The 23,708-nt window shown below is 40.7% G+C and overlaps 1 protein-coding gene across 2 annotated transcripts in view; it reads right to left on the bottom strand.

Moving 5' to 3' along the window:
• Nucleotides 1-19,955, bottom strand: part of SNX24 (sorting nexin 24) — a 162,586-nt gene extending 142,631 nt beyond the window's left edge. Inside the window, exon 1 of one of the 2 annotated variants that reach the window (XM_060296147.2) lies at nucleotides 19,591-19,955. In XM_060296147.2, the coding sequence (XP_060152130.1) occupies nucleotides 19,591-19,650 (60 nt within the window). In that variant the 5' untranslated portion in view covers nucleotides 19,651-19,955. The remainder of the gene's footprint in view (nucleotides 1-19,590) is intronic. The other variant, XM_030869791.3, reaches the window with a different exon arrangement.
• Nucleotides 19,956-23,708: the final 3,753 nt, after the last annotated feature.

Genomic DNA, 23,708 nt, shown 5'->3' with positions numbered 1-23,708 from the left:
AGAATCTTTCTGAAAGAGTGTTCTGGGATTTCTTGAGGGTCTTGGAAAGAAACTGCTGAAAGTGATGGCAACCTTAGGGCCCAGTACAGCACCTGGTGTACTGTAGGCCTTCAAGAACCATTGGTTGAGGACTTCCCTGGTGGCACAGTGGTCAAGAATCTGCCTGCCAGTGCAGGGGACACAGGTTCGAGCCCTGGTCCAGGAAGACCCCACATGCCACAGAGCAACTAAGCCCGTGTGTCACAACTACTGAGCCTGCACTCTAGGGCCCGCGAGCCACAACTACTGAGCCCGCCTGCCACAACTACTGAAGTCCGCGCGCCTAGAGCTTGTGCTCCACAACAAGAGAAGCCACTGCAATGAGAAGCCCGTGCACCGCAACCGAGAGTAGCCCCTGCTCGCTGCAACTAGAGAAAGCCCGCGCACAGCAATGAAGACCCAATGCAGCCAAAAATAAATAAACAAATGTATTAAAAAAAAAAAAAAGAAAAAAGAACCATTGGTTGGGTAATTCCCTGACTGTCCAGTGGTTAGGACTCTGCTTTCACTGCTGAGGGCCTGGGTTCAATCCCTAGTCTGGGAACTAAGATCCCCCAAGCCACGTGGCCAAACACAAGGAAAAAAAAAAAGAACCATTGGCTGAATAAATGAATGTAAGTAAATATTGGGGCTGATGAAATTGTGCCTCACACTCCACATCTCCATGCCTTCACCCAGCCCTCACCCACTGCCACCGCTCATGGCTCCGGCCTGCGCCTGGTACTTGTGCCGGGCTCTCCCTGCCAGCCCTGCTTGGGGCCCTACACAGCACCCAGTACACGAACTTACTCACCCTAATCACGTGAACTCTGAGCTAAACTTCCAATAAAGCAGACTGTCGGCCTCCACAGCCAGGCATTTAGAATCCTCTAGGTCACAGAAAGATGAACGCCACAGAACTTTTCTAAAACCGGGACTTACTGAAGGAACAAACCCTGACTGCAGAAACAGCTTCTAACACAAAACTCCAGGTTACAGTGACATTCGTTCAAACTGCCGTCATCTGAACCTGGCTAAACCTGCACAGTGATGAGTCAGAAGTCAAAAGTTCTACTTCTGCTCAGATAAAAGCACACAAGAATAGGTCTGGGTGGGGACTGGCCCAGCCCCACTGCCAGGCCAGAGCCATACGCTAAAACACTTACAGATTTAGGTTTGGTTGTCTGCCTTCTTCTAAAACGACCTGCTTATATCAGCAGAAAGGAGGAAAACAATTCAAAGTTTTACCTGAGAACACTATTAGGAGTCTACAGTGAAGAAGAGTGGCTGGAATTTCATCAAAGCACTCAGTGATCAATAAATAAATAGCAGTTGTCAACAATGGGTTGTTTAACCACATAATCAACATTCTTCATTTGTTTTTACATGAGGTGATAAGCACACTTTAGATGTCATTCTCTAATCTGAAAGCATTGCAAGGGTCTTTTGATAATGCTTTTATTATTTTTTTTTACAGTATAATTTTTTACATCTTTATTGGAGTATAACTGCTTTACAATGGTGTGTTAGTTTCTGCTTTATAACAAAGTGAATCAGCTATAATGCTTTTTTAAAATAATTCATTTAAAAAGATACAAATGAACTTATTTACAAAACAGAAATAGATCCACAGACATAGAAAACAAACATGGTTACCAAGAGGGAAAGGGGAGGGGAATAAATTAGGAGTTTGGGATTAAAATATACACACTACTATATATAAAATAGATATACTCAATATTTTGTAATAATCTATAAGGGAAAAGAATCTGAAAAAGAATATATATATATATATATATATATATATATACCTGAAAAAGAATATATATATTTATATATACCTGAATCACTGTGCTGTAACACCTGAAACTAACACAACATTGTAAATCAACTATACTTCAATAAAATAAATAAATAAAAATCTAAGAACAAAAAAAACAATAATTCATTTAAGGCAGTGAATTAAATATGAAACTACTCAAAGGTGAAAACAAATTTAACACTAGATGAAAGAAAGGTAAAATAGATGATGAAATATTAACCTCTATTGGCAAAAATTTAATTAGAAGGATTAGAAATAACAACAGCTGCCCCAGTCAGAGAGTTCTTACTATGAGGCTGATACTTAATTTGAGATCCTTGAGAGAAAACTGAGGTCAACACTTCAGGGAACAGAGGGAGGGTGATGACTTGCACAAGTTGCCTTGCTGGGAAGTTACAAGCCAGAATGTGGTACCAAGTCTGTCTGGCTCCAAAGCTTACCAGTGGCACTCCTTAGAAGTTCCTCAAACTAGCTGACATCAGGAAAGCTTTTTCTAAGTTCGTTTGTTTATGGATCCAAAGACCTAAGGGTGTTTTAAGTGTTCAGTCTTAGGTGCACTTTGGCTGAATCAGAATGTAAATCAGTCCTTCAAAGCTTTAAAACAAAGCTGACATATCTCCTTCATGCTAAATATACACTCTACAGGGCATCTTTTTCAAAACAGGGTAAGCCACCTCCTTAGTTTGCAGGCTTAGCTACAAATTAAAATCACCTGAAGAGCTCAACCTACCAAAGCCTGGGCTCCAATCACCTGAGAATCTCTGGGGATGGAGCCTGAAAGTGCTCTTAAGAACCACTGACTTACCCTATTAAGATGTGCTGGGGCAAGTCACCTCCCTTAATGATCTCCACAAGCACGTGGGGATATTTTTAGTGCAGTTCTTAACTTTTACTGCTCATCAGTATCACCCAAAGACTTTTAAAAAATTCCAGTGCTCAACCCATACTCCAGAACCATTAGACTGTCTGAGGGTAGGACCCAGGCATGTCTAGTTTATAAAGATCTCCAGGTGATTCCAAGGTGCAGCAAGAGCTGAGCACCACAGTGTTAGCAGCTAATTATTTGCACTAGAAGTTCAATCCCTCATTTGGATGGCATCCCAAGGGGTCATCCACCAGCAGCACCATCACATCGACGATTAGCCTTTTTCTCAGACTCCCTGCCTTCTCCCGAGGCTGGTGATGACACCTAAAAGTCTTTCCATTTGTCAGTCACAATTGCCTTTCCACTTATGGGAAATGCTGCCTGACTCTCCCCTCAGTCCTTCAGAATGGTTCCTACTATTGAATGATTCATCTCATACACACATACAACATGGGTCATTCTCTCACCACTTTCAGTTTTATTACCTCCACTTCCTTTTCTCACTCACTGGCATTTTCAACACTGTCACTTTTTTTGACCTCGTGGACCATATGGGGTTGATGCTGTTCTGGGCATTGGAACCTGAGCAGAAAGCTACAGTGTGGCTGAAACTAACCTGACATCCCAGGACTCTGCCATTCACTGGAGGTAGGCAGAGCTGCTATCCTGTTTGCTCTAGAGGGTAGCTGTAAAAGTTGACATGAGAAGTTGTAAAAGAGAAGAGCTTTGTGCTGCCTTTCCTTGAGAAGCAAAACTCAGAAGGTTATCCTGAAATTCCCAATGCACACTTTTTGATTAATAACAAATCTGCATGGTTGAGAAGAATAAAAACCTTTGCACGTTTCAGTTCTAAGCTTTTGAATTATGTAAACCTTCTTACATGGGACATAAGTGAAAAAAATTCTACAGTGAAGCAAAATGCTTTTTATCCAACAATATTTATATGCAAAAGAAGCAGCATTCACTGTGAAGATATTCTCTCAAAGGGCAAGTAAGGTGTTGATTAAAGCTTCCCTAAAACATATACTATTTTGGACTACTAATGAATGGCTGACAAGATTAATCTACATTTTCACCGTGAAAACTATCCTCCCTCCAGGCACACACAACATCATCAGTGAAAAAGTTCCTAGCACTAAAAAAAATGCATTTGCTTGATAAAGTACTTCCTATACTAGGCAAGACTTTGTTCATTACTTCGAAAAATGTTTTCAATGCTATCTCAGATTTTTTTCTGCAAAACTGGCAATGGAAAACCCACAGACAATGAATTCAGAGTCTATGATGGAAAAAACAGATCTGATTTCCCTACAAATTATAAGATAAAATGTAGCAATAATTTACTCCAATAATTTTTATGGGAAAGATTATTGACTTTCAAAATAAGGTCTCCACTAATATCCTAAGTTAATTTCAATCCTCTACCTAACAATTGGTACTTGAGAAGGAATTTTAGGATAATATTTAAAAGTTAATTAAAAACAGTGTAAGCATTCATGTCAGTCAAGCATGACCTCTGCTCTACAATGCATTTAAATGCATGTCACCTTGACCTGTAACACAGCAATGTAAAAAATTTTGGTCAATATAAATCAAATGTACACTAATTTATTCAGCAGGTTTCCTGGTATCTGAATCAACATTAGAAATCTAACCAGTATTTGTTATTCTGCTATTGACAAAAGGAAGCATATTTAAATGATAACAAGTACTCATGGGTGTCATTTGGAAGTTAAATTGTTCCCCAAGGACAGCCTCCGTAAACATCTACATTTAAAGGTCATTTACCACCAAATTATGAACAACTGTTGCATTTATTAGTACAAGTTCAATAGTTTGGAAGCTGCAGCCATCAATTTTTACTAACAGTAAGATCTAATTGTTCACTAATAATAAACAAGGAAAACAGACCATTTCTATAAACTTTTATTCCCTGCACTATGCTCACTTTTTAAAAATGGAGGTACAAAAACCTTCCATAGGTTATGTATTTGAAAACTTTCCAACTTCGGGGAGAACTAAACCATAGTTTAAAATAAATATCAGATAATAAAATATAAAAGCTCGTTTTCTCATGTTATATTCATCTGAACAAAAACAAAAAGGAGGGCTTCCCTGGTGGCGCAGTGGTTGAGAGTCCGCCTGCCGATGCAGGGGACACGGGTTCGTGCCCCGGTCCGGGAAGATCCCACATGCCGCGGAGCGGCTGGGCCCGTGAGCCATGGCCGCTGAGCCATGGCCGCTGAGCCTGCGCGTCCGGAGCCTGTGCTCCACAACGGGAGAGGCCACAGCAGTGAGAGGCCCGCGTACCGCAAAAATAAAAATAATAATAATAAAAAAAAGATGTACTGACTTTCTACAGGAGTATTTAAGTATTGTTAACTTCACATCATAGTATTTAAGTTTCAGGATATCCTGACTCAAGGACCTTAACTCCTCTTCTGGGTAAGGGGTTAGAGTGTTTTAGTCGTATACAGGATAGTTGTATCATGTGAGGCAGAATTATGACCTTACTGTCATCTTTATTTGGAGATTAAGTATGGTTTAAGGAGATGCACATGGGTGCCAAGTTGGTAAGGGGTGGACTTGGAATGGTTAATTTTATATGTCAATTTGACTGACCCACAAGATGCCCAGATATCTGGTCAAACATTTCAAATTAAGCAGGTCAAAAAACAGGACTTCTGATCTTTCCCCCAAAATGTGCTCTACCCAAATTCATCCACATTTCAGTTAACAGTGCCACCATTCCTCCATTTGCTCAAGCTAAATATCCTGGAGTCATTCCGTTCCTCATTTTTTCTCACACTCCATATCTAATCCATCAGTGAATCCTGTCAGCTCCATCATCAAAATCTGTCCAGAATCCATCCATCTTCCACCACTTTCACCTACAGAACTGTTCTAAGCCATCATCATCTTTTATGTAGGCTACCACAATAGCTTCCTAACTGAGCTTCCAGCCTGTACCTGACCCTCCTATAGTTTATTTTCCACACTGAAATGAGACTGATTCTTTTCAAAGTTAACTCATGTAACTAACATGTAAGGACGGGGATTTCCATCTGTTTTCTCTGCTACTGTGTCCTCAGCATCTAGAAGAGTGCCACTACACTGATCATGTGGTTATTAATCAATACATACTTGGTGAATCAAATCATTCCTCTGCTTCCCTTCTCTCAGAATAAGCCTTATCCCTCCTTCCCAGACCTACTGGCTATGCACTGCCCAAACCACCACCTCACCTCACATTATCTGCCCCCATCACACTACCTATGACCTCATCCCCTATTACCCCCTATTCTCTGACTCCAGTCCAACCTCACTGGACTCCTTTCTACATCTAAAACACACTGGGCACATTCCTATCTCAAGCCCTTTGCACACACTGTTCCTGCTGCCTAGACAAGGTTCCCTAGATAACCTCATGACTCACCCCTCACCTCCTTCAGGGCTCTGTTCCAATGTCACTTCCCCAGAGAGGGCTTCTCTGATGTTCCCCCCGGCACTCTTTATCCCCCTTCCCTTGTTTATTTTACTCAGCACTTATCACTATCTGAGATATTATATAATTTAATTATCATGTTTATTTCTGCCCTTCTCCACCCATCCAACTAAAATGTAAGCTTCTTGAGGGTAGAAACTGTCGACTGACTCTCCTTGAAGAGAGACCTTTGCCTGTTTTGTTCATTGCTATATCCCAAACAGGTGGATTACTGCCTGCCACTCAGTAGGTAGTCAGTAAATATTTGTTAAATATTTATTTAACAAATGAGTGATCTGTTTCCATTTTCTCTTGGTATTATCAACAACGCTACAACGAATAACTTTACATGTATATCCTTGTGCATTCATGGATACAGACCAAAAAGTGGGAAGCCTGGGTCAAAGGGTTATATAAATATTTTATTTAATAAATATTGTCAAACTGACCTCCAAAACAGATTCTCCAAGTTATAGTCTCACCAACAGTAGGAAAGTCTCAGCAACAGACAGTAAAGAACCGTCTCCCCTCACCCCCATTTTCATCAGTACTGGTTTTTATCAATCTTTTTCACTTCGCCTATCAAATTTTTTAAAAACTTGGTTTCAACTTTGCCCTTCCTTAATTACTAGTGATACTAACTATCTTGTCATATATTTTTGGTCATTTGTACCTCTGATATTTCTCTCCTCTTAAAAACAAATAAACAAAGAAACACTCTCATTACTTGTAGAGCTTCCAGGACAAAATTCTACCTGGGGATCTACAGTCCCACTAAACCACTCAACCCAACCTTCAAACTCCAGTCCCACCCCACCACCTACCCACTACCCAGACTTCTCACCCTTCCCGAGGCCCTTCCTTGAACCTGAAATCATCGTCCTCCCTTTCTCAAACTGGCAAACTGCCACTCATCCTTCCAGAACAAGCTCTCACATCAGCTGCCCTGCACCCACAATACCAGTGCAATGCCTGCAAGAAAGGAGGCACATAATAATCATGAGAATGAACTGTTGCTCTGCTGGGCTTGTGTAATTTTGAAAATAAGATTAAGTTCCACTGGCAAGGTGAAGAGAATGGGGAGGGTGTATAAGAGAGAGAAGCTCACGGTTTCTAAAGCAATTTCTAAATTCCTAAATTTATCTAAACTCAAAGAACTAAGAAAAGGCAGATGGTGAGACTCAACCCACATATTGGTTCTTCCTTAGAATAAGAATTTTTAAGTGAAAACCTGAGTAATCTGCGTTTTTAATAAAAATCAACAAGAGCACAGTAGCATATTTAAAATACCCACAACACTCCCTTCAAAAAAGGGGGGGGCAACTAGAAGGGGGACACAGAATGTTTCAAATATGCCCAATCCAGTCATCAGAATTTAGCCAGCAAACTACATGGAATCTACATTCAGATACCACCATTCACCTATCAGATTGGCAAAAATCCAAAAGCCTGACAACATGCTCAACTGGCAAGTTTGTGAGGAAACCAGAACTCTCATTAACTGCTATGGGAGTGCAAAATTGCACCATTCAAGGAAGGGAATTTGACAATGCCTGGCCAAATGAAATATGCATTTACCTTTTGATCTCGTAACCCACTGCTAGGAATCTATTTTAAAGATACACTGACAAAAATACAAAAAGACATATGGACAAGGCTATTGACTGCAGCCAACGATGGAGAGCAAAGAGCTATAGAAAAGAATGCAGCATCTCTGCGTCTGCCCATGTAGTCATCTCCAGGATATACTGTTATGTAAAAAAAAAAGCAGGTGGAAGAAAATGTTTTAATGTATTACTGTTTAATCTAAGAAAAGGAGTAGAGGAACAAGCATATTTGTATTTGTGTATATATATTTGTAATATAAGGATAAACCATAACTTTTTTTCTTAATGGCCATTAATGGCAGAGGAAGGAAATGGTGAATAGGACATAAACAGAAGTTAGATTTCTGCAGATAAACCTGATGCAGTAGATACTTTACACAAGTACAAAACAAAACTAATTTTTAAAAAATCCCTATGAATACAAAATAAAATGAGACCGGGTAGCTAGTTGGTGTTATCAGAGATGCAGATCCCGCGGATGTGGAGGGCCGATCACGGGACTTGAGCGTCCTGGGATTTGGGTATGCAGAGCGGATCCTGGAACCAATCAATGGGCCACAGATAACGAGGGACAACTGTACTGAGATTTTCAGTGTGGGAGAAAGGAGACACAGTTGAAGACACAAGAAACTAAGAAAATAAATTCCTTCCTTGACCACAGAAAAGATCTAGAGACCTCCACAAATGCGGTCGTCCCTTGGAATCTGTGGGGGATGAGTTCCAGGAGCCCCAAACTCTGTGGATGTTCAAGTCCTTTACAAAAAAGGACACTGTACAGTAAATACAGTCCGCTCTCCATATCCGTGTGCTTGGCATCTGCCGATTCCACGAACTGTGAAAAGGTTTAGGTTGGTTGAATGGGTGTGAAACCCACAGATCCGGAAAGCCGACTATATAGACCCCGTGCCCGGATCATGGTCTCTAACTCATTTCCCACTAAAGGTAACCAGACACAGCACCCAACTTGAAAAAGCCAAACTTGAAAATGACCAAAGACGGGACAAAAAGTATATAAGAATGACAAAGGCAGTGGACTGAACTACATAAAACATGCTAGTATACATAAATTCATAACAGTGCTAATTTTTAAAAGAAAGCCTCTATGATCACTTTTAGTTTGTGATCTTTGGAGGCAACCAATCCATAATGTTGACAAATAAATAATAAGAGAAAGAATCAAGCATTTATCCTGCCTTTCCTATAAAAACTAAGCTTCAGAGTAACTAATTTATGAGGCAAAGTTCCTTCTTTATACATGTATTCAAGCCAATAAATTAAGAGAGAATGATAAAATTAGTATATCAATGCTAAGCAACCACTAATGAATTAATAGATTCCTTATTAATTAACATTAATTAATACTAATTAATTGATTAATGTTGATTAATATTAATAGGCAATGTTCTTTGAGGGCTGCTAGCATCACAAATCAAATCTGAAAATGACCAAGCCTCTACCTTTTTACCACGTAAGGAACAGAAAAATGTGTTAATATTTTTATATTACACATGACAAGGATGTAATGACAAGGATGTAATCAGCAAAATCCAGTGTGGGAAACTCTATGAGACAAATGTCACAGTTTATACAACAAAATAATTGTTAAAAAAAAAAGCAAGGGAGAGAGGTAGAAAAAGAACCTATAGATTAAAAAAGATATATTAAGCAATCACATTCTATAGACCTAGTTTCAATCCCAATTCAAACAAGCTGCATTAGAAAAAAAAGAACATGAATGGGAAAATTAAGGAAATGTAAAAATGGACTGATATTTACAATATTGATGAATTATGGCTTATTTTTAAATAATCTGATAGTGATTGTTTTTTAAAAGGGGAATCTTTATTTTTTACACATACAAATTGAAAATATTCACTGACAGGTCTGAGGTTTCCTTCAAAATGAAATCTTGGGGAGGCTGTGCAAGGAGCAGTGGGAAAGAGTAGGAGACAAAACTGGCCATGAGTTTATCATTTTTAAAGCTGAGTAAAGGGCTTCCCTGGTGGCGCAGTGGTTAAGAATCCACCTGCCAATGCAGGGGACACGGGTTCGATCCCTGGTCCGGGAAGATCCCACATGCCTCGGAGCAACTAAGCCCATGCGCCACAACTACTGAGCCTGTGCTCTAGAGCCCACAACTACTGAGCCCACTCGCCCCAGCTACTAAGCCCGCGCACCTAGAGCCCGTGCTCTGAAGCAAGAGAAGCCACCACAGTGAGAAGCCTGCGTACAGCAACAAAGAGTAGCCCCTGCTCGCCACAACCAGAGAAAGCCAGCACATCAACGAAGACCCAATGCAGCCAAAAATAAATAAATTTTTAAAAATTAAAAAAAAAAAAAAAAGCTGAGTGAAAAGGTCACTATTCCCTCCAGTGCTGGAGATGTTGAAATTTTCCATAATAAGTGATTACTTTTAAAAGGGAGGGTGAGCAAGACAACAATTGAAAATTAAAACAGAGCAGACAAATACAAAGCAAAATAACAGGAAATTGCATTAAAAACCTGAATGAGTACCTGGAAAACTAGCATAAGAATACAAGGTATGAACCCAATGGTTTGCTTGTTTTGGAGAGATGCAGTGGGGGATGGAAGAGAATGGAGAAGGTGGGAAATACGTATCTCCATGCCCACTATAATACATCCCAATCATTTATATAAACATACTAGTCTCTGTGATCTTGAAGGAAAAAAATATGTAGTAAATAGGGCTAGAAAACTAAACCTGAATTGAACTGACGAAAGTTGTAATAAGAATACAAGTTGGTTAAATGTAATCGTTGCTTCTGCAGTACTTCAAAGTCTCAGCAAAGAGTTTATCTTACATAGCACAAATATTTATCCTGGACTTTGGTTTACATTATTAATTCACGTTGCAGAACTTAAAAAAGAAAAAGTAAACTTCAAGGCAGTCCCCACTTGAAATAATATGAATAAATCACGAACATAACTAGAGACACCATTCCTTGCACTTTGTAAGGATTCTCACTTCATCCTTAAACCATCCTATAAGGTAGTTACAGGCAGACCTCATTTTATTGCACTTCACTTTATTACACTTTGCAGATATTGCATTTCTTACAAATTGAAGGTTTGTGGCAACCCTACGTGGAACAAGTCTATTAGCACCATTTTTCCAATGGCATTTGTTCACTTCATGTGTCTGTAACATTTTGCTAATTCTTGCAATATTTCCAACTTTTCCATTATTATTATGTTTGTTATGGTGATCTTGTGATTACTGATCTTTGATGTTACTATCGTAATTGTTTTGGGGCACCAGAAACTGTGTCCATATAAGACAGCAAATTTAATCAATAGACGTTGTGTGTGTTCTGACTGCTCCACAAACTGACCACTCACCATCTCTCTCCTTCTCCTTGGGCCTCCCTATTCCCTGAGACACAACAATATTGAAATTAGGCCAATTAATAACACTACATTGGCCTCTAAGTGTTCAAACGAAAGGAAGAGTCGCACATCTCTCACTTTAAATCAAAAACTAGAAATGATTAAGCTTAGTGAAGAAGGCATGCTGAAAGCCAAGATAAGCTAAAAGCTAGACCTCTTGCACCAAACAGTTAACCAAGTTGTGAATGGACAAGTTCTTGAAGGAAATTAAAAGTGCTACTGCAGTGAACACATGAATGGTAAAAAGTGAAACAGTCTTATTGCTGATATGGAGAAAGATTTAGTGGTCTGGATAGAAGATCAAACCAGCCACAACCGTCTCTTAAGCCAAAGCCTAATTCAAACAAGTCCCTAACTCTCTTCAATTCTGTGAAGGCTGAGAGAGGTGAGGCAGCTGCAGAATAAAAGTCTGAAGCTAGCAGAGTTTGGTTCATGAGGTTTAAGGAAAGAAGCCATTTCCGTAACATCAAAGTGCAAGGTGAAGCAGCAAGTGCTGATGTAGAAATCTGCAACAAGTTATCCAGAAGATCTAGCTGAGATAATGAATGAAGGTGGCTACGCTACCCAACAGATTTTTCAATGTAGATGCAACAGCCTTTTCTTGGAAGATGTCATCTAGGACTTTTCATAGCTAGAGGAGTCAATGCCTGGCTTCAAAGGACAAGCTGACTCTCTTGTTAGGGGCTAATGCAGCTGGTGACTGAAGCTAAAGCCAGTGCTCATTCACCATTCCAAAAATCCTAGGGCCCTTAAGAATTAGGCTAAATCTACTCTGCCTGTGCTCTCTAAATGGAATATCAAAGCCTAGATGACAGCACATCTGTTGACAACATGGCTTACTGAATATTTTAAGCCCACTGTTGAGACCTACTGCTCAGAAAAAAAAATTCCTTTCAAAATATGACTAGTCATTGACACTGCACCTAGTCACCCAAAAGCTCTGATGAAGATGTACAACGAGATTCATATTGTTTTCATGCCTGCTAAGACAACATCTGTCCATAGCCTGTGCCATGGATTAAGGAGTAGTTTCAAAATTCAAGTCTTATTTCTTAAGGAATACATTTCAGAAGGCTATAGCTGCCATAGACAGTGATTCCTCTGATGGATCAAGGCAAAGTAAATTGAAAACCTTCTGGAACGGATTCACCATTCTACATGCCATTAAGGAGATTCATGATTCATGGGAAGAGGTCAAAATATCAACATTACCAGATGTTTGGAAGAAGTTGATTCCAACCCTTCATGGATGACTTTGAGAGGTCCAAGACTTCAGTGGAGGAGTTCACTGCAGATGCGTTAGAAACAGCAAGAGAACTAGAACTAGAAGTGGAGCCTGAAGATGCAACTGAATTGCTGCAATCTCATGATGAAACGTCAATGGATGAGGAGTTGCTTCTTATGAGCAAAGAAAGTGGTTTCTTAAGATGGAATCTACTGGTGAAGATTGTTGAAATGACAACAACAGATTTAGAATATAACATAAACTGAGATGATAAAGCAGCAACAGGGTGTGAGAGGACTGACTCCAATTTTGAAAGAAGTTCTGTGGGTAAAATGCTATCAAACAGCATTGCATGCTGCAGAGAAACCACTTATGAAAGGAAGAGTCCATCAGTGCAGCAAATTTCACCGTTGTCTTATTTTAAGAAATAGACACAGCATCACAACCTTCGGCAACTATCACCCTGATCAGTCAGCAGACATCAACGTCAAGGCAAGACTCTCCGCCAGTATAAAGATTACAACTCACTGAAGGCTCTGATGATGGTTTGCATCTTTTAGCAATAAGGTTTTTTTTGTTTGTTTGTTTTTTTGCGGTACATGGGCCTCTCACTGTTGTGGCCTCTCCCGTTGCGGAGCACAGGCTCCGGATGCGCAGGCCCAGCGGCCATGGCTCACGGGCCCAGCCGCTCCGCGGCACGTGGGATCTTCCCGGACTGGGACACGAACCCGCGTCCCCTGCATCGGCAGGCGGACTCTCAACCACTGTGCCACCAGGGAAGCCCCAATAAGGTATTTTTTAATTAAGCAATGTAAATGTTTTTTAGACATAATGAGACTGCTCACTTAATAGACTACAGTATAGTGTAAACATAACTTTTATAGCTCTGGGAAACCAAAAAATTTGTGTGACTCGCTTTATTGCAATAAGCAGTGGTCTGGAACTGAACTCGAAATATCTCTGAGGTATGTCTGTACTAGTATCCTCTTTTACAGATGAGGAAAATAAGACACAGGAAGATTAAGTAGCTTGCCCAAAGTCTGGCTTCAGGCTAAATGCTGCAGGCAAGATGAGGCAGACAGCATGAGTCCATCCACAGCCTGTGCTTTTCATTGTGAGGCTGTGTCAGCTTCTGTCATAAACTGGTATAATATTATAAATAGGATTTTGCCAAGTGGCAAAACTTTCCAAGGAAGCAACTGAAATAATCAAAATTTGATTTAATCTGTACAGGTTCATATCTAATAACATGCCTGTCTCATTTTTGAGAGACAGTGTACTACAACTTGGACTACTTAGTATCACATCAAAGCAGATGAAACTAAATACAATGTGGTATCCTGGATGAGATCCTGGAACAGAAAAAGCACGTTAGTGGAAAAATTGGTGAAATCCAAAAAGTCTGGAGCTTAGTTAATAACAAGTTACCAATGCTGGTTTCCTTATTTTGACGTTACCATGGTAATGGATGATGGTAACAGCGGAACTGGGTGAGGGGGTATATGGAACAGTTGGTACTAATTTTGCAACTTTTCTGCAAATCTAAAATGATTTCAAAATCAAAAGTTTATTTAAAAGAATAGATCAATTTCTAAGCACCGTATCTGCAAAATTCAATCCTCTTGTAAAATTTTTGATTTTCAAGTGAATGTAGCATTCTGTTTGTTAATGTTCAAGAATATTTTCAAACTGTATTTCTTGTCTTTAAGGGTAAGGAACATATCTTACACATGCTTGACTTAATCACTCAACACACGTTTAATGTTTGCCTATGCTGTGAGTTTACCACGTGTGAGGCACTGTGCCAGCTATGTCCTTGTCACACAAATGCCTCCTGCATCATAGATGCTTATAAAGGGTTACTGGAAGATAATCGTTGTGGGCACTGTGGTCTTGCCATCCTTCTGAACTTCTCCCGCTGTGGTGTCTACAGGGTTAGGTGGCAGGAATGGACTGACCTCATTCCTAGCTCCAGGGATGCCCCCTAACTATTTTCACTCCGTCTGGTTAACTTATCCTTGCCACAGTGATTACACGAATCATGGTGAAGGCAGCCAATCAGCACACAGAATTCCTCTGGCAACTGCATTGGTTGAGGAACTAACTAGGGATAACGAGATATGAAGGAAGAAAAGTGCCCTTGCTCTGAAGAAACACCCTCTCTTCCTCTGGATTTTGTAGAATACGATTTTTTTTTTAATCTGCAATATGTTACCATTTTGTCACCAGGTGGAAGCGACTCTGAGGATGAAAGTAAACAGAGAGTGGAAGTGGCCAGGCCCCCTTGATCTTACGTGTCATTCTCACAAATATAAAATGGCAATAATAATATTTCCCACAGACCACTGTTAATTCCAAGGCAATATGAGCACTACGGTTATGTTAAAAACAACAAAAACAACTAAGAATTGGGATGATATTAAGGTTTTGCTAACCTTGTGGTAGTATTTACATTTTGGTTATGTTTCTTTAAAAGGTCTTTGCCTGTCAGATATTCACAGTAAAATATTTACAGGTGAAATTTTATTTTGGATTTGCTTTAAAATACTCCAGAATTTTTTTTTTTTAATGGAAGAATGAAGGGTGGTGAACAAAATAAGTACTGTAAAATATTGAAGGTGAGTAATGGGTAAATGGTGGTTCATTATATTGTTCTATTTGTGTATTTTAATCCAGAAAATATTAAACTGATAATTATCCCTGCATATATCTCAATATTATGATCATGTATATATGGAGCTGCCTTATCTATTGAAAAGCATGATATAAAGTAAATCAGTGAAAGAGTCCAGATCTCAAGAAAAAGATGTATTTATATAAACACAACACACTCAGTCACACACATACAGTTAAAATGGACTTGAAGGGCTTCCGTGGTGGTGCAGTGGTTGAGAGTCCGCCTGCCGATGCAGGGGACACGGGTTCCGTGCCCTGGTCCGGGAAGATCCCACATGCCGCGGAGCGGCTGGGCCCGTGAGCCATGGCCGCTGAGCCTGCGCGTCCGGAGCCTGTGCTCCACAACGGAAGAGGCCACAGCAGTGAGAGGCCCGCGTACCGCAAAAAAAAAAAAAAAACCAAAAAAACAATGGACTTGAAAATCTATCTAATTGAATGCCTCGATATTTACAGCTATGGAAAATGAAATCTAATACCTTCAAACTTTTATGGTGTTACATGAATGGTAATTCTAGTTTTCTTTTGTTTTTACCAACCATGTTATCTGAAAATGGAAAATATAAATACTAACCTATACTGGCACCCAGGACCTGCTTCCTTTCATATCCAGTGGACTGTTCTCCATCCTCACCTGACAAGGCCAGTGAGCCATATCTAGCATTTTCCTTCTTATAAAGCACCTACTGTTCTTTCTCTTCCTGCCTCACACCCCTCACCCAGACCTCTCTATGTATCCTGAACTCCAAAATCAAATAGCCTCATCTGCCACAAAAAACTCAGCAGGCCCCCAAATGAAACTGCCCACATGTCAGTTCTTTTTTTGGTCACTGGCACCCAGTACTCGCAGGAGTCACCCTGCTGCCTCACATCTGGTCACCAGACCCTGGAGGTTCCTGTAAGTCCTCCCCTTTCCTTTCCCAGTTGCCTTAGTTCAGCCCTCATCCTCTCCTTTCTGGTCATTTTGCATCTCCTACGTGATTAATGCTCCAGGGTCATCTTTCTCAATGCAAAGCTAATCATGTTACTTCCTTCCTTAAAACTCCAGCGACTTCCCACTGTCTGAAGCTGAAGTCCACACCCCTTTATAGCTGTCAAGGCTAGCCATCTGGTCTCTCCACACCTCTCTCTGTCGGGAATCACTGCACAACCCCAGTCCAACTCACTGAGCTGCTTCACGCCTCAGGATCACTGTGCTTCTGACTTTCTTCTCCTATTAGAAGACTCATTCATTATTTATTCAGCACGGATGTAGTGAATTTTCACTATGTGATAAGCCCTGTACAAGGATACAGCAGTGGAGAGTGACACTGTCCTAGCCTCAAGGAGCTTACAGCCTAGCAGGGAAACAGATATCAAACAAATACACTATGGGGGATAGGGGTAGGGTGGGAAGGGTTCACCTGCATTTTGTTACAATATCCTTTCCTGCTTCTTTGTAAACTAAAATGATTTAGAAGTGGCCCTTTTTTTGTTAGGTGTGGTTTGTTTTTTGGTGAATCTGGGAGTTTAACATGCCTTCTTCCTGAGATGAAATTTTGCCCCGCACTTCCTCTTTCTGTAATTCACAATCCCAGCAAAATTCTCATCAGATTTCAAATGTCAGCATTCCTGAGCACCCCTCCTCCCCCCCCACCCCCACCCAGAGCACACCACCCTAAGTCAGAGCTGAACCGCCCTGTTCCTCCTCAGGACTCCAGCTGACATCAGAGCACTCTAACCCTTCCCCACCTGACCCCTGCTGCACGGGCTGAGAGTCCCTAAGGACAGCAACAACATCCTTCCACCTTTCAATTCCCCACCTAACACAGTGCAGGCCCACGGTAAATGTTTAAATGTTCAAAGGGCAAACATTCACTCTTTAAAGGTAAATTACTTCATACATAAAGCATAACTTCGTATAAGCTTTTTGAATAACAATTGAGCAATACTGATAAAAACTTAGAAGGCCCAGAAGTACCACTTCTAGTTAATGTTCTACAGAAATCCTAGTAGTAGGCATAAAAAGCATGTACAGGGATATCTTATTTCAACATTTGGCATAGTTGCCAAAAACTAGAAGCAAATGTCAATGGCCACCAACAGAGATCTGTGTAAACAAATTACGGTGCATTCCTTCTGCAGAAGATCCCTCCGCTACCAGTAAGAAGGAGACAGACCTATCCGTATTGGCACAGAAAGATATCCATAAGCTGTACAATGACAGTTATAGTGAAATCCTGCTATTTATTCTAAAAAAGAAACAAACATGTTTTCATAGCATAGGGGGAAAGTCTCTAAGAAAGCACCCCTATGCGTTATCCCTAAGGGCATGGGACAAGAAGGAGGAAAAATCATCCTGTACTTTAAATTTCCTGTCACTGAATTTGTTAGAATGCAGTTTAATATTTCTTAAATTTGAAACACAATCACTAAAGTAAAAAGGTACTTTTTTACACTAAAGTATACATTATTTTACCAGTTTCTTATTTAGGGAACTGAGAAGATATTTTTAAATTCTGGGTTTTTCTAAAAAGATGAAATATTATTCGATGCTACCTTCCCAGCACCCGGAATACAGACACGTAGCAGGCACTCAGTTAATGTTTGCTGAATGAATAAACTGCTGTACAATTCCAAAACTGCTGGCCAAGGGTAGAAAGTATCTGCTTCACAAACTCACAAAGGAAAAAAATCACTCGCAGAAGTATCTTAACAAATGGTTACCAACCTACATAAATTAGGATTTTTTTTAAGTAAATTTTCAAAAAGCATACAAACTCTCCTCACATAAGCCATCTTCTACCTACCAAGTTTACCAAGAAAAAGGCTCCTTCCAAATCAGTTTAATTCAAAACCTGGGGTGTGGCATATGGCTGGCCATAACACAAGTAATAGAAAGAAACAGGAAAACTTGGGTTAAAACACAGGCACTCTAATAGAAAAAACCAACCATTCGGATCCACCGAAGTGCTTATTTGGGGAGGTAATTAACTTTTTGCTTGGATTACTGAGACCAAGGCCCCTGACAAGCAGCCTGTTTATCTCCAGGTGCTAAAAGAATGCCCTAAAGATGGAAAGCCCTCCATGACTGTTGATGCTGATGGGAGAGGTGAGACACCTGAAAGAAGGAAAGACCACCAAGGTTTTAGGCTTAAGGAAAAAGACTTGAATAGGTTCAAATTTAAGTTCATTCCTCCACCCCTTTTTTTGAAGATACAGTATATTTAATCAATTTCATAACTCATTTATTTATCTAAATAACAGCCAGGGAGCTCAGCTCTTCCTTGGTTGAAGTCCCCCCCTCCCCCCAAGGGAAGGCATTTTGAGAACTTGTTTTGTGATACGTGGACCCAGTAGTCTACTTAATTCTAGAAACCCACATACTCCTTGGATTTTTTTTTTCCATCACTACTCTTAATTCTAAAAATTCCTTTGAGAGAGTGATTTAATCCCCGCTATGAAAACACAAGGTTCCAAATAAGTTGTCACCAAAACCCAATAATCTTTAGAGAAAAGATTAAAATACTTCTCTGCCAAACTAATGTAACTGGAGTTTAGCAAGTGGGTGAATTAAATAACAAGTGAATAAGTGAATAAAATAACAATCCTTTAGAGTGCCCTGTGCAATTTCCCCCAAAGCCTACCTGTTCTTTAAATGGAAATAAAATTTTCCAAGGTCTATCCCAGGCTGAGGCATTTCTCCCTCTAGCAATGACTGTCTAGATGAAGATGTCTAAGTTCGCTGGGAAATCAACTACCTACAGTTCATTTACTAAACTTATTACCCAAAGGTTCCAGGCCCTGGTCTCTGCCCTCCCTGCCACTCCTCCACTCTTGAAAGCAGGGATCCTGTTTCTCATTCTTCAGAGACCACAGTCCTAGGTATGGAACAGGTGCTCAGTGAGTACCTGATTTTTGCCATTTCATGGCACTGCATAACGAGAAAAAAACAACAAAACTTGGGGAATCATCTAAAAGCAACACATGTGTTTGCTTTGGCTAATAAATTCTACAAATGATGATTTTTTTAAATTAGCGTATTTTCCATCTGAATGAATCCCTACGTAACTTGGAAACCAACATCAACCCGCCCGCAAAGACACTTCTGTCTGGACAGAGGAGCAGCTGTGCCAGAAACGAACGCAGCCCATCCCGGGCTCCAGAGGGCTGGCGGCGGGGAGAATGGCGAGCGCCGCGTCCGAGGATACGACTCCCGGCGCTCCTAGCCAGAGGCCGGGAGCCGGGCAGGGAGGGGGAAGGGACCAAACCGGGGCACCCCGAGCGCCCGCCGCCGCCGCCGCGCCAGGGAGGGGGCTCCTGTTTCCTTGACACCCGCGCCGGGGCGCAGCCTTCCCAGTGGGCCCGGGGAGGGAGGGAAAGGGAGGGGAGCGAAGGGACCCCACCCCTCAACCCCGCGCAGGGGCGGCGGCTGCCGGAGGAACCTTCCGGACTCAGCAGCCGCAGGCCTGGCTCGCGGGGCACTGTCCCGCCGCGGCCGGCGCCTACCGTGTATCCCCGCTCCAGGTCACTCTCCTCGTAGCGAAAGGACGGTATGTAGACCTCCATGGTCGCGCCAGCCGGCCAAGCGGAGGGCGAGCGCGGGGCGGGCTCACGGCCGCGGCCGCCGCCCCGCCCCCGGCCCAGCCGCCCCACCTCCCTTCCCGGAGCCCACGGGACCCAGACAGTGCGCGGAGCGGGCCAGGGGCGGGAGCCCGAGGGCCGGCAGCCGAGGGCGTGGGGACTCTGTAGCCCGCCGCTCTCTGGGCGGGCCCGGAGCCGGGGGCCGGGAGCCGAGGGCGTGTGGCTCTGGGCTCCTGGGTTTCAGGCCCAAAGGGCGGCAGAGATCAGCTGGGCCCGGAGGAGGCGGGGCCTGGAAACCTGTGAGTCTGCAGAAAAGGGGTGTGCGCGCCACCGCGCCGGGGACAGGGCCGCACCCCGACGCTCCCTGCCCTTGAGGTTCGAGCGTGCGCTGGGCTTGCAATTTGCAAGACACCACCCTTAACAGATCGCCAGACAGCAAGGAGTAGAAAAGCATGGAGCCTCTTCATTTTGCTTTTTGTTGAATTTTCGCCTTAACACTCGGCTGGCACGAACAGCAGCGAACCCTGCACTACTTCTACCAAGACTTAACTGTTTCCCTTCGATTCCAGGGTGAGCGCCTCCTTCTGAGTTAGCCGTCGAACTTGGGAATGATGCTATAATACAGAGCCCTAAAGTCGGTTGCTCACTGAGACACACATTCCGATGCTCCAGTTCTAAAATCCTGCCTGTATAGGGCTTTTTAACTATAAGAGAAAAATAGAAGACGGGGGGGGGGCGGGGGAAAGAAAGAAAGAAGAAGGAAAGGTGAGGGCTGGAATCTGCCCCTCAGGCCAGAACATAATAACCTGAAAATACCTAAAAGATGAAGTGTTCCAATGAGGAAATTTGGTTATCAGATTACATTTGCAAACTCCGAGTTTCTTCCTTAGGTTAGAGCACAGGGCAGAATAGAAACTTGAAGCTGACTTGTATAGCAAGTTTCTTGGGCTGCAAGTGAACAGCTGTGACTACTCAGTTTGCGCTTGAGGCCAGGGGGCATTTCAACTTGAAACTCTGAAGTTTATGATGAGAACTTAGTCATGCAAAAGAGGAATAATCAGGCCCTTAGCTTTAAGAACTTGCCTGATGTGGACCCTGCAAAGCCCTCTACAGTAGCCTCAGGTGAAGACCCCACCTTCTCACCACACATTTGCAGCTCCAGGATGTGTCCGCCTGTCAGAATGCCATGCCTCAGAATAGGCTGTGCCCTATAACCAGACTAGGCTTTCTCTTTTCTTCCACTGGCCAGCACCTCCAGATGTAACCAAACAGCTCTGTGGGCTCCATGCTGTCTCAGTTCCGAGCCTGGCTTGTAAGTTCCCTTAAACCTCTGGTGACTATCACACGGTATTGTGCCATGTATTTATCTGCCTCAGCCCTAGATTCTACAGAAAGTACTTTAAAAAAATTATTTTTTATCCTCTTCTTGGCATATTGCCAGGCACATTTTTTGTTAAAGCTTTATATAAGCATTTAAATACTCATCTTTACAAAACCAGCAGGTATCATGCCAGATGTTATTACATCCCATGTCTCATTTAAGCTTCATAACAACCCCATGAGGAAGTGTTATGTACAGTAGGGCTTTCAGGGACTCAGAAGTAGTGTTCCTGTGGCAGAAGACCCCCCATACAATTTCAGGATTGGTGGAAACAGGTTATTAAGGGCTCAGTGTGTAACGTAAACCAGGATTATGTAATCATAAAATCCTTGGGCTACAGATTGCTGATCAAGCTTTTAATATGCTTTTTATACGATCCTTCCACAACAGCCTGCTAGTAGCCTGCCATATATATCTTTGTCTGGCTTGGCTCACCTATTTACCCATTGGACTTAAAAGTCAGAAATGTATGGGTCCAAGAAGATGTGACAGGTGGTCCAAATGAATCCATTTTTTTTTCTTCCTTTTTTGCTGTCTTCTACTAATAGCTGAGTAATTTTGCCTGGCTGAAAATATATACAAGCTCTCAATATGTGGGTGTGTTCTTGAGGGTCTATCAGCGCAGCTATAGTTGTTATAATTTGTTATTTCATATGGTATAATTAAAGCTCAGAGGATAAATAGCTATGAAATTACTAGCTAATAATTAGAAGAGCTAAATTTCTAATCAAGTTCTGTGGGTAACCACTCTAAAGGGAAGAAGAGAATAGCACTAAAGTAAGAGAACATGGCAAATGTATTATTGTGATGTTCTTACATATCTTTTAGTATGGCTCTATAATCTGTGACCGGTGAACTAAGTATCTTCTCAGAACATTAATAAAAATACATGGCAAGTACACATGTAAGAAGTTGAACAGTTAGTATCTGTTAATAAAGGCCAGAAAATTACATAAGAAAAATAACAAAATTCTGCTGGAATCTGGGTATGAAACCCCTACAATAAAAATACTACATTTACCTAGTATTGGGCAGAAGTATATTTCAGCAAACTTAATGATAAACTGCTTTAAATACCAACTTATATTAGAAGTCTTGACCAAAATCTATCTAGAATATATTACATATTCAACATTCAGTTATAAGACTAACATATCATGACCAAACAAGATTTATCCCAGTAATATAAAGATAGTTAAACATTAGGAAATCTGTTGCCGTATTTCTCAACATTGTCAGATTAGAAAAGAACCAAAATAAATGAGTATGAAAATAAATTTTGACTAATACTAAACTTTCTGTGGGTTATTTGTATGGAAATATGTTAATATAAATGTTTCAGACATTACATGAAATTTCTAAAAATCTTATATGTTCTGGTATAATGTTATAAGTCATAATTCTAGTTATTACTTTAAAATGTATATCTCAGAAATAACTACATTTCATTGTCAATTGCGTTACTATGAACTTTCATCAAATCTTTAACCGTGTTAATTTTTAAGTCTTTTGTCATTTACAGACAGTTCTGGGTGTACTCTGATGCTTTTGCAAAAATGTTCCTATAAAAGGGTTTCATCTTCAAGGAATTCATAGAAAAGACTCTGACAAATACAGGTTTCTGGTAACTGACTATACTGCTGAACTGAATGAATAAGCATTTTCAGAACTCTAATGGAAAACTGATGAATTCATAAAAGTGCTAACAAAAGATCAAGATGAAAAAAAAAACGAATTACATGGGACTGAGTGAACTGATGAGGATGATTATAATTTTTGTGACTTTCTGTTTGAATAAAAATAATAAAAATTTTTTAAAAATGAAAATAAAATTTGAAACAACATTAATAAATCAGTACACCTCTTCCTAATAATTCTTAACAGGCTGGAAATAACAAGAACCATCTTTAACTTGATAAAGGTTACCACAACCCGATAGCAAATATCCTATTCAACATCATATAAGGAAGCATAAGAATAGTGTCAATAACTTTATCACAAGTATTGTTTGACATTCTGCTGGAGGCCCTAGCCAATGCAATAAGACAAGTAAAATAAATAAGAGGTATAGATATTGGATAGGAAGATATAAAACTAATGTTACTTGTAGATGAAATGACCTACGTAGAACAGAATCAACTAACAACTTATCAGAACTAATAAAAGAGTTTCATAAGGTGCCAGATATTAAATCATCATATACAAATCATTAGATTTCATATTCAATAGCTTGCTTACACAACAACATTAACCAATTAGAAAATAACAGGGAAAACCAAAAGACTTCATTAACGACACATTAAAAACTTATAAAATTTCTAAAGATAAACTTAAATGTGCAAGACCCATATGAAGAAAACTAAAAAAACATTAAAGGACACAAAAGAAAATCTGAAAATAGTTTTATCATGTTTCTGAATGGGAAGGATCAATATTTTTTTGATTTTCTTGGGTAAGTTTTCACCAAAACAAGTTATAAAGTTAATACAATCAAATGCCCAACCAGCTAAGAAACGTGACAAGATTGTCTGAAAAGTGAATAGCCAGGGCAGGTTTGAACCAAAAAAAAAAAAAAAAAAAGAGAGAGGATAAGTTAATCTACAGGATGTTAAAACATACTATAAAGCCATAATATTTAAACCAGTATAATCCTGGAGCAAAA

This window comes from Globicephala melas, chromosome 3 (genome assembly GCF_963455315.2).
Source record: "Globicephala melas chromosome 3, mGloMel1.2, whole genome shotgun sequence".
Lineage (NCBI taxonomy): Eukaryota > Metazoa > Chordata > Mammalia > Artiodactyla > Delphinidae > Globicephala > Globicephala melas.
The sequence above is the reverse complement of the archived record's forward strand: the minus strand, read 5'-3'. Positions and strand labels throughout refer to the sequence as shown.